Raw genomic sequence first — 17,393 nt, 5'->3', positions numbered from 1 at the left:
GCTATTCCATCATTAGGTTTATTGGTAAATAATTTTATGTTCAATTTAGATTAAACAAGACTCATTTACTAGTTATTCTCAGTTCCTGAAAACAAAATTATCGACTCGTTTCTGATTTTTCCCAATTACAACTCTAACTATTAAAAATGACTATTTTTTTAAAGCCTGCAATACAATGACATGTTAGTCCAACGTTGCCGGGTAACGGCCAATACCAACGTATAGACAGCCTATTTGCCTTGCCTTGCCATCGTTCGGTGTCACTCGCCTAGCTGACCGAGTGAAGGCGAGCGCCAACGTGTATAGAGTTCATTTGGCTTATCAGAAATCAAAGGCGCTCGGCCAATAGTGTTCGCACGTTTGTCCGTCCGCATATGAAAAATAAATTACAAAAAAAGTTTAAAAATGTGTGTTGACATTTATTATAATATATCACTCGAGATTAAATTATTAGACTTGAGTTTGTTTAGGCATAATTTGGTTACAGTAAACTAAAGAAACAAAAAAAAAATTTCAACATTCATAGATTATGGTACAACACTAAAGAAATCCGCCATTTGTAACTTTCAAATTTTGGTTATATGTACGTTGATTCTGTAGTTAGGGCAGCTCTTTTCTTTTTTTTTCCATCCTCTAAGATGTCGCATTGCGATTGAGAACACTATGACCGTTTGTGGCAAATTTCGGTCATTTGGGCAGATTTAATTGTTATTCACTTTCACTTCGGGAGAACATGTTAACGTTGTATTAAATATGGCAGAGTTTGGCAAATTTGGGAATATTCAGCATGTTATTTATTATTTTTGGGAACAACCTGAAACCTTGTTGTTTTCTGCTACTACGAACAAACATCTGATGCGAAATACAGGACAACGTCATAAACATAACCTAGACCAACTTTATAACCCCAGCTCCTACAGGCTGTATCCAATTAGTTTTTTTGATGCTGTGATGAAATGAAGTATTGATAGATTGAAGGTCTATTTAATGCACGTCGTCAAAAACACTGGGTGACAAAATACACGGGATGTCGCCATCCTTCTTTAAGAAAATATATTTAACTCACGGAAATAACATTATAACATAAAAGCTTCATGTTATGTGTCCTGTCGGAGACATGTCGTATATAACGTACAATTTTTTTCGTTGACACTTCGATGTTATTTAAAATCTTTACTTATGAAATCAAAACCTTGGTGTAACAAGGCCCATAACTGCAAAATGACAACTTTTCATGAGGGTGTAAAGATTCGTCGACATCGACGTCGACAAACGAAATTATTCGATAACATTTTACGCCTAAATAGAAAAGTTATAAAATGTCACATATAATTATTAATACAAAGATCGAACACAGAAAAATTATCTTCGACTCGCTGGGACTTGAACTTACGACCATGCTGCACCGTAGCGTTGCTCTTACCAACTAAACCACAGGTCAAATTATCGAATTGTCGAAATTCTCAAATGTGTTCTTTGTACCAGAGGCGAGGCGTCCATATAACTCGGTACCCACAGGCCTAAGTACAATATTCCGCGTGTTACCAAAAGATTGTACTAAACAGCGCACATATCCCACCACTTAAAAACATATTCTAAACATTCACTATTAAACGCGTAATAACTTGTCCCGATGCGTCTCAATCAATAAGCGCGAGGTAAGCCGGCGGATCTGCGGGTTCTATACATATTCATGAAATCTACGCGCTCCTATCAAAACACACGCACATATTTGCAAAAACCGCTTTATAACATCTAACGAAATGGCAGCCGAGAAGCCGGAATAAATCGGGTTATATTCGAATAGCGTTTACGTAAATTTAAACCTTATTCCAACATATTACAGTTTGTATTGTTTATTATCAGAATTGTTGTCAGATGTAAAACTTTCTTAAAATATTGTAACAAAGTTATTATAATAGCAAATTAATACACAATATGGTTAATTTGTATTTTGTAAATTTTAACCATAAATAGTGTTACATATATATCTATATCTATTTGAGTGTTTCTTTTAATAGGGCTACGTAAAGAATGTATGTAGAAGGTAATTTTAATTCGTAGGTAATTAAAATAGTAACATTTAGCATTCATAAGTTTGTTTATTAACAAACTTTCGTATCGCTACGGGTAGCATAAAATAGTAAATTACTTTAAAAACTATAGTCATTTTATGCGTAGAATAAGTTAAACCAGTGAAATGAAGTGAATTAGAATTAGTATATTGTTTGCTAAGTGTTGTGTCCAAATATCTTTTTAACGGGAAAAGAATTTTTTGTTAAGGAAAGTGTTTTTGTTTCTTCAAAAAGTTAAAGCTTCGGCTTTACCAAGGAAAATTTTCACGCCTCGTTACTGCTTTGTTCTGACTTTTGGCATTCGTCGCCGCTTAATAAAAAAAATCTCAATAATGTCACATTTAAATAAGTAGCTGGTGGTCACGACTGCGTAGAATAAGATAATACTTCGAGTAGCCGACTATACCATACTAATTTTCAGTTTTATAGATTTTCCACACAAACTTTCATTTCCTATTTCACCCCCTTTGTGATAAAACAGTAGCTTTCTCCTAGATACCATCTATATACCAAAATTTAGTTCAGCGGTTTAAGCGTGAAAACGTAACAGACAGACAGAGTTACTTTCGCATTTATAATATTAGTTGGCTTTAAATATTTCCCTGGCTCCTAAAGAAAATCTTTGAACTCTTTAGAGAGTTAGCAACAAGATGTCACCATTTGAGTCTTCATTTTAAATGACTAACTGGTGCACTTCACATCTTGCGCTTCTTGTGGTATCAGACCCCACCACAAAAAACAATGGTCACTGTGGACAACTTTTAAACTATAATTTTGTAGACAGGTTACGTATTTTTTTATAAATGGCAAATAGTTTTAAGCAGTACAGCTCCTTGTGAAAGAGTTCGTCCAGGGAAGTACTGCCACCTTACCTATTTCTACCGCCAAGCAGTAATGCACAGTAACCTGCACCCTTGTGCAGGTGAAAGTACTGGCACATGGGACTTGTCAACTTATTTCTTAGGGTGCGCTGTGTCAGTGCTCCATAGATATTTGCGATTTAAAATTCTAAGTGGCACTGCAATTGTTATGGATAGGCGTATGTATGGCTTACCACCAGGCGCACGATTTGTTCGTCTCTCACTTCGTATATAAAAAAAAAAAAACAGAAAAAATTATCAGGAAAGGTAAAAATGGAAAGAATTAATACATGTCGACGGCTTTCTAGAATACCGGACTATCACAAAAATCACGAAATTGTTCAGGAAGATCGTTTAAAAATTAATGGCGAATCGTATATTGACCTAAAATTGTGTCTAAAATCGCTGTTTTTCGAATACAACTATGCAATAAGTGAAAAATTAACTATTTTGGTTTGAGCCACTGTTCTTCAAAGCAGCGATATAAGGAATATTATGATTTGAAATTCCCTAATTTTCTTTTTTGATGTGAAACGTTTTTCAATTCAGACTGTTGCAACAATACCATGATAGGAATTTCGAACGTAATATAATGAACGAGATCTATTACAGTAACGAAAGAGATCGATCGTTTAACGTTAGAGGAATGGCCCGAGATAGCTCGACACGATTTTATGTATTAAAGTGAATCGTCGTGCTTTTATAGAAAAGCTTATACACTAATAAGTCCAAAATATTTTTTTTACTATTATTAACATGGCTTGATCAATCTTAATAGTTGGCCGTCATCAACTTAAACGTTCCTCGTAGAGTGCCTAGGTTCCCCATTGCCAAAACATTCGTTTTGTTTTGTCTAGTAGCCGAACTTATCTCGGAAGGTATGCCCCCTTGAACAGACTTATGCAATATTAACTAAACTAAGTTAGTTTGTCAAATCCAATGATGACCACGAACTGGTTCGAAACACGTTGAGCAAAAATTCAATTTAAATACGTGACTTATCCTTTAGTTTAGTTAATGTCTGATTCTCACGGTGGTTTTCTATTTAGTAATCATCTTTCATATAAAAAACATTAAGTAGCTTCGTTCGCATGTGCAAGCAATTGTTTCGATCCTTACGCCCCTTAATGTGATTATCCTTAAGTTAATAATTATGTCTAAGTCTCACGGTGGTTTTCTATTTAAAAAAGACTTTTGCAGTTATACAATGACTTGACTGTGACTAGTGTATCTTTCATATAAAAAAACACTAAGCAGCTTATTCGCATGTGCAAGCAATTGTTTTCATTCTTACACCCCTTATAGCTAAAGATTGCTGTAATTGTTCATTTTTTATTATGTTTTATTACATACATTTTGTATTTGTGCAAATTACTATGATTACACTCAATAATCAAAGCGTGGCAAGCGAAGCTTTCTAGCCATCCATTCAAATTGCACACAATCTATGGACTAAATTACTCCGCCATTCCTCAATCTTTTTTTATACTTGACAGGCGGATGACTGCACTCCAGCGGAAGTAAAATGAAAAATGGTATCCAAGCGTGAAGGAACCCAGTACAGCGTTGATACAATTACCGCCCTAGCCATTCCCACCTTGAACGCTTGTTTATTATATTGTTGCTTATTGACGAAATTTGAATGTAGCATAAAAAGTACTAATGAGGTCATCAGCGCAATATTTGTGCAAACTATATTCAATAAAACTTTTTGGAACTGGAAAAATATTTGTGAAAAAAGGAAAATAATTAAGACTGCTGCACTTCGGTAGCGAATCGATATTTCGCCTAGAAGTATTTGGAATACTAAGTAGTAAGTATATACATACATAAGTATGTATCTACCAGGTATATGAAATAATTCATAGGTAGAAAAGACTATCCGAGTTCTTAGGTTTCCGTAATTGTTATATGTAGGTAATTAAAGTAATTGTTCGGATCTAAAAAAATAGTAAATTAAAATTCACGTTAAAATAAAACATTTTGCAAAACATATGTAACGTAAATTGGAATGTCCTTTGGTAAATTAAAAACAAATTATTACAATTAATAACTTTTTTAATAACTTTAGAAGCCATGGTGAAAAATAGGGTATTTGCATTAATATTAGACATAACTTGACCATCTCAATGAGCTGTGTTTATGGAATCAGTAAAGGGCCTGAAACGTTCGTTTGTTTGAAAAAACAAATATACGCGATTTAGATTCAAATAAATATTTGAGTAAGGCATACGATCTTACTTAGCTCTCGAAAGCAAACATTCTTCATTACTCATCGCATATCCACCTTTTTTTATATATATAATTACAACTCCATGGTATAACGAGTTCGTTAAAATAAATTTGCGTAATGAATTTTTCATGTCACCAAATGTTGGGACGAACAAGTCGTGCGACTGGCGGTAAGTGATACGCCTATCCATAACAGTTGCAGTGCCGCTCAAAGCTTTAAATCGCAAAGACCTTTGGGGCATCGCACTGCGCCCATCACCACGAGACATAAGTTGACAAGTCCTATGTGCCTGTAATTTCACTAGCACCCTTATCCTTCAACACGGGAATGCAGTAATATTCACATTAATGCTTGGCGGCAGAAACAGGCAAGGAAATTCTCACAAGGACTAAACAAAATCATATTTGAGACAATTTGGTCAGGTGGGATGACATCAAATACAAATAAATCGCACATAAATCCAAATACTATAACGTCATGACTCAAAATTGTGGAACTGAGAATACACGGTTAAATAAATTACTGAATGACACCAATAAATTAAGATTCTCGTTTATAAATGGATAACTAAATATTGTGTATAACAAAAAGTGTTTTCTCTATTCTACATATTTTTGAGTTACGACAGTATTAATTTAATTTCTAGTTCGAACCATGGAAGAAAAAAAACAATGGAAGTGCCTTGCAACACAATAAGGCATTTTTTTAGAAGTTTAGATAATTTGCACGAAAAACTGACACAATCATACCATACAAAGCTATAACGGTAGACTGAGCTCAGATAGGTCTTTCGAGACCTATAGTTGGCACGTGTCGGACGCTAACTAACCACTTCTACTGTATGTATTGTTCTGTGGAAATAATAACAAAAAAAAAGTAGAAAACGCCACAAGCCGTACTCAAACGCTAACAAAGAACGTGAAACATCACAATTTACAAAAAATAATATTATTTTAAATTTCACAATTTCGTTCACTAAAGGATTAAGATGGGTTGTATTGAAATAACGCGGCTTCCCACAAGGTTATATTTCAAGATAAACATGACAAAGGAATTTGAAATACTTTGAGCAGCGTTTAATGTAATAGCGGATATTATAGCTACTATAAATTGTTTTAGTAGAACGAAATTCCTTTTGAGTCTGTAAAATTGAGATTTGACTTATTAATAACTGTCGATTAAAGGTCTTTGCTAAGGTACTCGCATATTTATTACGTTTTATATTTACTACAGAGCTAAGCATAAAAGGGCATGTACTTAGTAACACTAGAGCTCTTTGTGAAAGAGTTCGTGCTGAGACTGCCACCTTACCTATTTCGCCTTAACTATTACTACATTTCGGGTCTGAAGGGTATGGTTGTTGTCGAAATTACAGGCACATGGGACTAGTCAACTTATGTCGGGTGGCAGGCGCGGTGGCAGTGTCCCTCAGATCTTTGCGATTCAAAGTTCTAAGTCACACTGCAACTGCCATAGACAGGCGTGTAGCTGACGACAAGACTCACGATCAGTATGACGAGACTGATGTGAGTAGAGGAGGCGAAGGAGGTTTGTCAGGAGCGTAGCAGGTTGAGGAGGTGTAGCTCAAAGCAAAATGGAATGCGCCATGTTGGATGTCAATCTGAGCGACAAAATAAGAAATACAGAAATCCGGAGTCGCACCAAGCTATCTGACGTGACACGTAACCTTGCGCAAAGTGGCTTGGAGCGGATCACATAAGCCGTACAACCGATGACCGGTGGAGCAGAAGAGTGCTGGTGTGGAGACCGCGGACTGGTGCCGGAAGCGTCAGCCACAAGAAGGCTAGATGGACGGACGATATAGTCAAAGTAACCAAAAAGACCTGGATGAGAATGGCTCGAAACCGGAGAGAGTATGTGACTAAAGGCTGAAAAAAAGATGAAGCAGGCGCAGGTCAATGGCCTCTGCCTACCCCGGTGCTACCAGGCGTGATGATATCTGTGAATGTAGAAGAAACATGAATAGATGAATCAAATTAATCGGTATCATATTTGAAAAAATCTGCCAGTAACAAAATAACGTCGGTGAAAGAAGGGTTTGTTCCATTGGTTTACGGCCTAGACGGCAGCACATCAGGCTACACATTGTTGGTTCTTGCTCCGTTGCTCTGGGGGCGATATTTGAACAAAAGAGCTTGATGTGCTGTTGACAGTACCTACAAATTTTTACATGACGTAGTATATTGCAAAAACGTTCAAATACACAACTTCCTAAGTGTTCTTGATACCAGGATATCTTTTCTGATCCCTGGGCCTCAGAATGACTTTTAGAATTAAGTTTAAATAAATTAACAGATGCTGATGAGGATGCTGATATGTATTTAAAAAAACGCGAAAAATGTACATCTATAATCATTATATAAATATGTATATATATATCTCTTTACATGAAAATGTTTCTATTTTCTTTGGTACTGTAATAAAATATTGTTTCAATGATTTTGTCACATTTATTAACAAAAGAATCAATCTGCATGAAAACAATCGATATGCCTAGCTTAATCGTTGTGGAATTTTATTTTAAAAACAACCTATATTTTAGAAACGAAAATCGGCTTACAATCTGTCTCTGGGAGGTTTGTAAACTTTTCCAGCGTGCCATTTAATTCATGTCACGACTTGAACATTCGCAATTAATACCAGCATCGATGAATGTAGATGCTGATGTGCCTGCGGATATTTTAATTTATACAGATTATCCGTGGATGACCCCTTAGAACTAAAAATTCGTCGGTAAAAAATTACCTGCCGCTAAAGTACAGTCAAGAACAGATCACACTTGACACTTTCGACTTCGCAAATCGCAAGCGAAAGACGGTTGAAATTAAATCTTAAGTATCAAGTTTGACGTGCTTGACCCTGTACTTGGTAATTGGAAATTCATGAATTATTAAAATCCGTGTCCTTAGTAATGATTGTTAGTAACGTGCTACATTTCTTGTACCGTGCTACCTGGTAGCGTATTACAGCGTAAAAAATGAGGTATAATTTTCACGACCATATACAACGAGCCATTAAGGAGACCAATGTCAACCATTTAAGTAGAACGATGATGGATGACGCATTTATTTTGGAAGGGTTAAGTAATGCGCTAAAAGCGGAGCCTATCACGCGGGTCCGGAGGGTATCCTGTCCTCTACAAGGTCATTCAAGGAATGCCGGGTCGCGCGCTTTTCTGAAAAGCTCTCAGCACCAGTGATTAGTAGTAATGAACGTGTATAAGAATAATGTGTCAGAGAATTACACCAAATGATTGGTGACAAATTTAGGAATCCTATGTATAACGAGCAATAATTCGCTACCCGAAATTAAGGTCGTACCTTAAAATGGTCCTTCAGGGAATCAAAGTAATTCAAGTGTGTGAAAGGCGATTTTGGCGTGGATTTTAGGTAGCAATTAGATATTTGTGTTTTTTTTTTAATGATGCGAAGTGTCGGGACGAACGAGTTGTGCGCCTGCTGCTAAGCGACACCCCTGTCTATAGCAGTTGCAGCGTCACTGATAACTAATCGCAAATTTTCATTAATAGCCAAGATCTGAGGGGCACTGCCACCGCGCCCGTCACCCTGAGAAATAAGTTGAATGTGCTTGTAATTACACCAGCACTCTCACCCTTCAAAACCGGAATTACGGTCACGTTATTGCGTGGCCGCAGACATAGGTAAGGTGGCTAAGGTGGCAGTACTTCCCTGGATGAACTCTTTCACAAAGAGTTTTACTGCTACTAAAAACAAGGATAAGGTTTGTGGTACACTAGAGTCGGGCAAAATGTGGCTACAAATAACAAAAATATTCTATATTTTTGTAAATTGCTTCTGGTCTGAGTGTTTTTGGATGTTGCCTTGGAGTGAATTCCTTAGGTCTGGTACTCATAGTACAGGAAGTTCCCCAATTTGAAACCAGGTTAAGTTGTCTGAAGAAAAAACAGGCATGACCTGTTTTTATTCACTGAACGTGACTCGGAGAGTCATTGCCGACGGTAATTAAATGGACAAATTTCCGGAAACCAGGACAGTCCTCGATTCGGGCCGGACAACAAACAACAAACACAAAGGATCAGCCTATTATCTAGCAAAATGTTGATGAAATTATATTTTGTTCAACAGAACTGCAATTTCTATTATAAATCGTGTACTACTCTTGGATCATTAAGGATTCCGCGGAACGGAATGGAAGAGAATTTTTGTAACATAATGAACTCTATACAAATTACGCCAAATAACAGGTTGCGCCTCATATGGGGAATTCCCGTAGCAACCGTATCGTCTCTAGTTTGTACGTTACACAACTGACATAAAGATCTTTACGCTATTTAATTTTATTTTTCTTCAAACCTTCACTTCCACTCGGTTGCGGTCGGTGCAGCAATGTTAATTGAGCTTAAAAGTGTATCATCTTCATTTTCTGTGTCTACGAATTACTTAAAACAAATGTATTATCAGTATAGCGACGATGCCCCTAAAACCCACTCAAACACTTTGTCCGCCCCTCTCTACGAATTGGGTAACTCCAAACATTGACATAGAAATTGTAAACTACAGCGGGTCGCTATTTTTATAAAATAAACAAAAGAAAAGAGCTGAAGTCCTTTTTTATTCATTCTAACCATTGACTTACAAATAAATGGACGACGGGTCTAATACAAAAACCACGAAAAAAATGTCCCAAGTCAACCTATTCGAAATTTAAATTGTTATGTCATCGCAGTATCGCGCTGTCCGTAGAACAAATGAAGACTAAAGTGGAGTGTCGCGCTCTGTATACGATTTTAGGGTTTATTCCGTAAATCCCCACTAAGAAATCCCCACTGGTGGGGATCGTTACATTTTATTCCACAAATCCCCACTAACGTAGCACTTGCTACGCGGTGGGGATTTGTGGAAAAAAAATCCCCACCAAGATATTATTTTGTGTATTTTTATTATTATTACCACCATTTACACACAAACGTGTTTTCTATTAGTTTTTTAAAAGTAACATAATTTGGAACTGCATGATAATAATGAGTTTAAAAAAAAATTCTTTAAAAAGGTTTTATTCAAATACAAAAAGAAAAATATAATTTGCACTGACATAAAAGAAATGAGTCTTATTTTAAGAGGTGATTAGCCTTCTTCGTGTTTCATTTCAACAATCATGATTGATAAGAAATATTTTAAGGGAGACCGAATGTCACAGCAGTGTTAGTAATCAACGCCCTTCGCACAGGAAAGGGAAATAATTACAAAATACTAAGTAAGTTCTTTCAAAATTGTAAAAAAAATTAACTTGAAAATAGCTAATAACCATGTAATAGAAGCTGAACTTTTCACAGTTTTAAAAAGTGACTAAATGATTATTTAAAACTTTTATTAAGGGTAGGCCTTTTTCTTAAAAAAATCACATATTTATAATAATTGACTAGATTACTTAAAAAACTAAAACAATATTGAAAAATGTTAATATTAAGTAAAATCAACAAGTCAACAAATAAACAATACTTTGCTCGTATAAATCTCATTTTTTCCAAAAAGTGTTCAAGTGTTATGTGGCCATCAGCCAATTCCCTCTGAGTCTGAAAGATGAATTGATCTCTTTCCTTGCTTTGAACACGTATTCAAACCCTGGTGCATCATTTGAAGATGTAGAACACCCTTGCATAATTGCTCCAAATATGTATGTCGCACAGTGAATACTCTTAACACACTAAATAAATTTAAAATATTAGCACTCCAGGTAGCCGCAAGGGATGCACGAGTCATAAAATAATCAACCAATTACGAACGGCACACCAAACGTTTTAGAAAATAATAACACAGCTGATTATGACTTCGGGTCAAGTCCTTTGTTCTTAAACAAAAGTAGCTCTATTCCTTTATGAAACATGTTTTCCTCGTGGTGTTTTTGTAACCCTAAACACACGTGTTCAATGTTATACTTACCACAGCAATATTTTATTATATGTATTATTAACTACAAAACAAATTGAGTACCTTTGGTAGAATCGAGTAGACCTCTCCTCACATTTCTTACGCGTTCAAGGGAGAAAATAAGCAAATTGTAATATTTAATTATTTAAAATAAATTCAAACTCAAATTTTTCAACTTCGCTATCAATTTAATGAAAACCCATTTAATTTATGTGTCGATGTAATGACGAGGCATTGGAGTTGAAAATCAATAACAAAAACATAACCCTCCTTTTGGTTTGTTATAGTCTGGTAAAAATAATATCTTGGTGGGGATTTTTTTTCCACAAATCCCCACCGCGTAGCAAGTGCTACGTTAGTGGGGATTTGTGGAATAAAATGTAACGATCCCCACCAGTGGGGATTTCTTAGTGGGGATTTACGGAATAAACCGATTTTAGCGCCTTACAAGTGCGGACACTTTTTAGCGCGGACCCGACGTCCATATAATTGTAAGTCAATGATTCTAACCATTTATCTCGCGTATCATATTCTTCAAATCGTGTTGTATATTTGTTGCATTTAAAGAGAACGTTTTATGAATACACGTGCTGAATTGTCTCTTGCAATAAATCAAATCTATACTTACATAATACAATAAAACATGTGAACGGAAATAACGATAGAAAAGTAAAGAAATGTGATCCCTGTGTACCAAAATGTGAAATAAGTGTGACTATACACCAATTGTGCCGTACTGACATCGGTATCAGTGAAGCCCAAAGTGTTTTTAGTTTTATATAGTACAGTCAAGGTCACTTCAAGCTTGATACTTTGGATTTACCTTATCCTAAACCGCATTGATGTGCTCTGGATTCTATACGTACACTACTGAAGAGTCAGATAGTCCATATCATTGTAAGTCATTAGAACCGCCTATAGACCTCTGGACCCTGTACGTAAACCACCCAAGAGACAAATGGTCCATATCATTTAAGTAATTACCACCGCCTATAGAGTAAGAAGGCATTTATGATATCGCAAATGTGTTGATTGTTGTGGCTCTCAGGTACAAATGGGGCGATTGAACATGTAAATATTTAACCAAATTTGGTTTGGTTCACATTACCTCACAAGCATTATCTTTCGAACAACTCAACCAACCAAAAACGCGTATTTAAGAAATTTAGGCTGCTACCAGACTGACTGCATATGCGAGGTCGATATATACGAATATATAACTGTCATGTAGGCGGAACTGAATGTATGCAGTCGATACTGACTGTTCAGGAGCTTAGTATATTTATTGAAGACAAAATGGAAGTTTGTCACTGTAAAAAAGCAATAAAAATGTTGAGAAGAAATGCTATCCCAAGCATAATGTGTGTTTTCTGACTGATTGCTATTGTGGGCGTATGTTATTATACTACTGTGGTCCTTGGCAATACAAACAATAGTGATCCTAATACAATACAAGTTGATTATGAGTACGGATTCTACATAATAACTGGAGCAGGAGCTTTAGCCTTACTGGCATCTGCAGCTAATCTCTGGGGTGCTCCATTATCCAATGATGAAGATCTGCAAAGGCGAAACCTCATGGAAAATTGGGACGGACTAGAAGCTCATAGTGTTGGGCCTACTCCTGCAATACCCACTCTACCTCCTTACACACCTAACGCCGATTACATAATCGGCGTTAGGTTACATTACCAGGTACATACCTGGCATACACCAAAGTTACGCTCCCCCAGTACTTGGTACTCAGCAATGCTTTCCTTTCGATGATCTCTCTGTACTCCACCTTACACTCTATTATAATACCAACACTTTTATCTCCTATTAGGATCTATGTATATTTCCTAATCTTATTATTTTTTAGAGAAAGTAAGGCTTGTGAATATGATACTATTATAATTGGTAACATAATATTGTGTTGAAATTTGAGATTAATCTAGAATTTTTCAAAGCATGTAGCGAGGTGAAAGATACTCTAACTCGAATATGAAGAAAGTAGCTTTGACTTCAAAATTAATCAATTAACAGTCTCAATCAATAATAGCTAACATTCAGTATATGATGTAGAAAAGTATTATCTAAAACTTTAGTTTTATAAGGTCATTGTTTATTTTTAACCAACGTTTGAGTAATTTAGGATCAGGAGTAGCAGTTAAGTAACTATTAGAGGAGTCATAATATCAAAATAATAATCTGTTGGTACTACTTAAATTTAAAATAATATTTTATTGACTCTAACACATAGGTACACAAGGATGTAGGTCATGGTTTTCTAAATTGACAATAAGATTAATTGTAAGTAATTGTAAACAATTTTCCCTTCCAATTTTCGCATACATAATACTGATCTTTAATAATAATGAACACTTCTTGACTGTCAAATAAAGGTATCTCTAGTGTTACTACTGCAGATTAGGGTGAGAGGACGACTACGGCTGAAGCACTGGATTTTGTATAAATAAAAGTACAAACAGAAAATAAATTCTTGAAGGTAACACTTAACAAAAACCGTGATTTTATGCCTTGAATATTTTTTTAATTCTTTCGCCCTATACCTATTACTGGCTCCGAAAATTAAATTATGTATATGTATTGCAGCTGCTATAATTGTGTGGCGATATAATAATTTAAAAAATTGATTTTTTTGTTATACATAATATATTATTGCGGTTGTGAAGGAAGTTGCTAAGTTGACTTTGCTATTCACTTCAACATGTGATTTGCCATTTTTGTGCCTACTCGTCTCGTATTTCGCAAAATGCTTCAAAAATTGTTTACGTATGTAATGTATGTTTAACTTAACGACTATGCATCTAAACTCAGATTCAAATTATGTCAATGGATTATAGTTACGTAAATCAATAATGTATTTAATAATAACGATGTGATCGATGATGCATTTGGTTTCAAAATGCATTTGGCTGCAAAAATGCCGAAATTAGTTTATGTTCGTTGTTTTAAACCCGTATCAAATTATTATATTATATATATATTATATTAAATAAGGGTTGTGAAAATGTCGCTTGAGATACAACTTGTACAGTTTCTGCCCTTGTTGTTCCATTTCGATAAATATTTTTTTCTTTATTATACCAAATGATGGGACGAACAAGTCGTGTGCCTGACGGTAAGCAATACGCCTATCCATAACAGTACTAAGCAGCACTGCCACTCAGAGCTTTAAATTGCAAAGATCTGAGGGGCACTGCCACTGGCGCCCCAGACACCCTGAGACATAAAATGTGCCTGTATTTTCACCAAAATCTGTAATTTTTAAATGAGAATAATGAACAATAATACTTAATTATGACTTTTGTCAAGCCCAATAATGATATTGTTGTACACCCTAAATAGCAATAAAACACTAATAATCCACGTTCATTAAGGTCATTAAAGGAACAAAACAATAACATCTGTTGCGAATTGGTAAAAACTGTAACATCAAAAATAAACACCAGTTCGATATTTTTGCTTCCAAGTGTAGATAAACTTATAAATAATCCATTCTTTCATGTTCATCAATTTCTATGATTGATATAGGTAAGGGTTGTTAGTTTCCAAATATTTATTTTTCTTTTCAAATACTTATGAGGTAATGTGATTGTGAAATATTTAACGTATTTTATCGGAATTTAAGTTGACCCAAGATAAAAATGTGTTGTTCAATTTTTCCACCTGACAATATGCCTCATCACGGTGTCTTTAATAAACGTACTTTTTATATGAGCCGTACTGAAGTGTTCTGACTAAACTCTGTTTATAAAATACAATTACTGTGGACAGTGGCGGATTTGCCCTAAGGCCTAATAGGCCTAGGCGTAGGGCGGCCAGATTAGAGGGGCGGCCAATCGTGACAAAAAATTCACTGTTGGTAACAAGAAATAACTCCAAGTACCTAAATATTCTTAAGGCACACGTTATTGCTGGCCGCAATGCATCGCATCGTTAATCTTCGTAAATCACTTTCGTACATTTTATGTATAAAATATAGATATGTTACATATCTATAATGTAATGTATAATGTCTACGTCTGTCTGTCTGATCGCGATAAACTCAAAAACTACATACTGAACGGATGCTGGTACTGACTACATTGCCTGGGGCCTAGGGCAGCTAAGACTGCAAATCCGCCACTTAAGTATGCTGACTAGTTTTGTCCAACCCTTACTGAGTTTTTTGTACATTGCAATTTATAGTAGTAATAATAATAATATATCCACCGAAAACTTTTAATGCTTGATAACAAGGTAATTTTTTGGTTTTTGAATTAAGGAAATTTAATAACATAGTTGTTTAACGATTATAAAAAAATATTTCTTAAAATATATTGTTCGAAGAAAGAGCTTATATAGATTTTAGTAACTTCATAATATTAATAGTTAAAGATCTGAATTCCCACTAAAAATATATATTAAATAATAGAAAATACATAATCAAATAGAATAAATAGAGCATGCTTTATGATGTTCCATGTTACCAAAAATATAAGGAGAGTAATGTTACCAAAATATATGATTCCAACTGTTGACTTTACTATTAATAAGGAAACAAACAAATTTCTATGGAAATCCTCAACTTCAATTCGTCAACAAAACCACGTCTGTAATTCCCGACTATACTTTGTGACGGACTTTGCGATCAAAAATGTAGACGACGGCGCCGGTGGTATTACAAATAGAAATATGTTAAGAATTGTCGAAATGTGAAATAAGTCCGTTGAGAGAAATTTCACAAATCGTGTTTTTGTTTTACCGTTAAGTCGGTTAAACCTTCAAGAAATTGTTACCTCTTGCCGTTGCTGAAAAAAATCAAGTTAAAAAATCATATTATATCCGCTTAAGGATGTCATTGCTATTTTTGCTGACTATCATTTACATCGACTGCAGTCGACGCTTGCAGTTGAAATGTCGACTGCACGCAGCTGATCACGACTGCACGCATTAACTGCAGACATGCAGTCCATCTGCTAACAGTCTTTTATCAACCGAACTTAAAAAAAGACGATTTAAAAGGAAAAATATTCTCACCTTCTCATTGATGATGCAGTCAAGATCCTCCTGGCTGGGCGAGCCGAGAACACCCAGGATATGGTTGAGCTGGTCCAAGTAATGCTTGCCTGGGAATATCGGCCGGTTCGACAGCATCTCCGCTAGGATGCACCCCACTGACCAGATGTCTATTGATTTGGTGTAGCCCTGGACAACAATCATTATCTTCTATTAGGTAAAAGCAATAGTGACAACTTTCTTGTTCTATCTTTAATGTTCTTTAACTTAATTTGGCACGAAAAGAAACAGGATACATTGTACAGATAATGAAGGTTTATGAACTGCCTGTGTTCATCTCACACCCCCACAAAAAGGCCACACATATCACATTTCTTTCAGATGGGCACTAAGTGGGTCCACTGAAAGGTGTCCGACCCTACTCGACGTTATAAGGTTGGAAAAAACAAAGACCACTTATGTACCATGTCGCCTGCTTGATTTCTCGTTTGTATTAACATGTTTTGAGGTTATATTTGTTTATATCGATTTCTTAGGTTTTCGCGATAGCTATACATTGGAAATGAAACTATTAATAACATAACCGACTTCAACAAAAGGACAAGGTTCTCAATTCTATTGCCTTTTTTTGTATGTTACGCGATAATTTGTGAACTGATTTTAATGTTTTTTTTTTGTTGGAAATAGGACACCTCAGAAGCGGTCCCATTTAATTTGTAGAAAATATTCCATATTTCATCTAATAAGGGTGGCAAACTAGGGGTTGAATGACTTTTGGGGTCGGCTTTTTTAGTACTCTGTACTCGGATTATTTCAAATTTAAATCGTGTATTATATTTGTTTTGTCAAACACACGCGACCTTAGTGGCCTTGAGGTAAGCGCTAAGGGCGTTTGGCGTGAAGACTCCGGATTAAAGTTCCGGTAAGACTAATTTAGAAAAGATATTTTTCTACATTAGTTCTGGTCTGGGTCTTTCTGAATAATGCCCCCTTAGTGAATTACTCTGGTAGTTATTGTACAGGAAAATTCTCTGTTTGAAAGAAAGATTTGTGGTCCGGTTGCAAAGCTGTTAGGGCAATTTAAGTAATCAGGAGGCATTATACCGTTTGAGTAGCGTCCTAATTGATATTTTCATCACACTTGCTCGTAAATAGTATGATTGCATGGTGGCTAACTTGACTACAAAGCTCCAAATAAAACCATCGGGTCTTTTTTCTTCCCATTACAGTCATTGTCAGTAAGAGGTTTTCTTTTTATAAGTAGCACGACATACTTCCTTACGTGGGTCAG

At 35.5% G+C, this 17,393-nt stretch overlaps 1 protein-coding gene across 1 annotated transcript in view; it reads right to left on the bottom strand.

Moving 5' to 3' along the window:
• The window catches only part of LOC113237162 (mitogen-activated protein kinase ERK-A), a 137,227-nt gene that overhangs the window by 18,074 nt on the left and 101,760 nt on the right, over positions 1–17,393 (bottom strand). The window contains exon 6 of the mRNA XM_026473473.1: positions 16,124–16,291. Coding sequence (XP_026329258.1) covers positions 16,124–16,291 — 168 coding nt within the window. The remainder of the gene's footprint in view (positions 1–16,123; positions 16,292–17,393) is intronic.

Source organism: Hyposmocoma kahamanoa, unplaced genomic scaffold, assembly GCF_003589595.1.
Source record: "Hyposmocoma kahamanoa isolate Upper Pololo Valley unplaced genomic scaffold, ASM358959v1 93, whole genome shotgun sequence".
Classification (NCBI taxonomy): domain Eukaryota; kingdom Metazoa; phylum Arthropoda; class Insecta; order Lepidoptera; family Cosmopterigidae; genus Hyposmocoma; species Hyposmocoma kahamanoa.
This window is presented reverse-complemented; position numbering and strand designations above follow the sequence as displayed.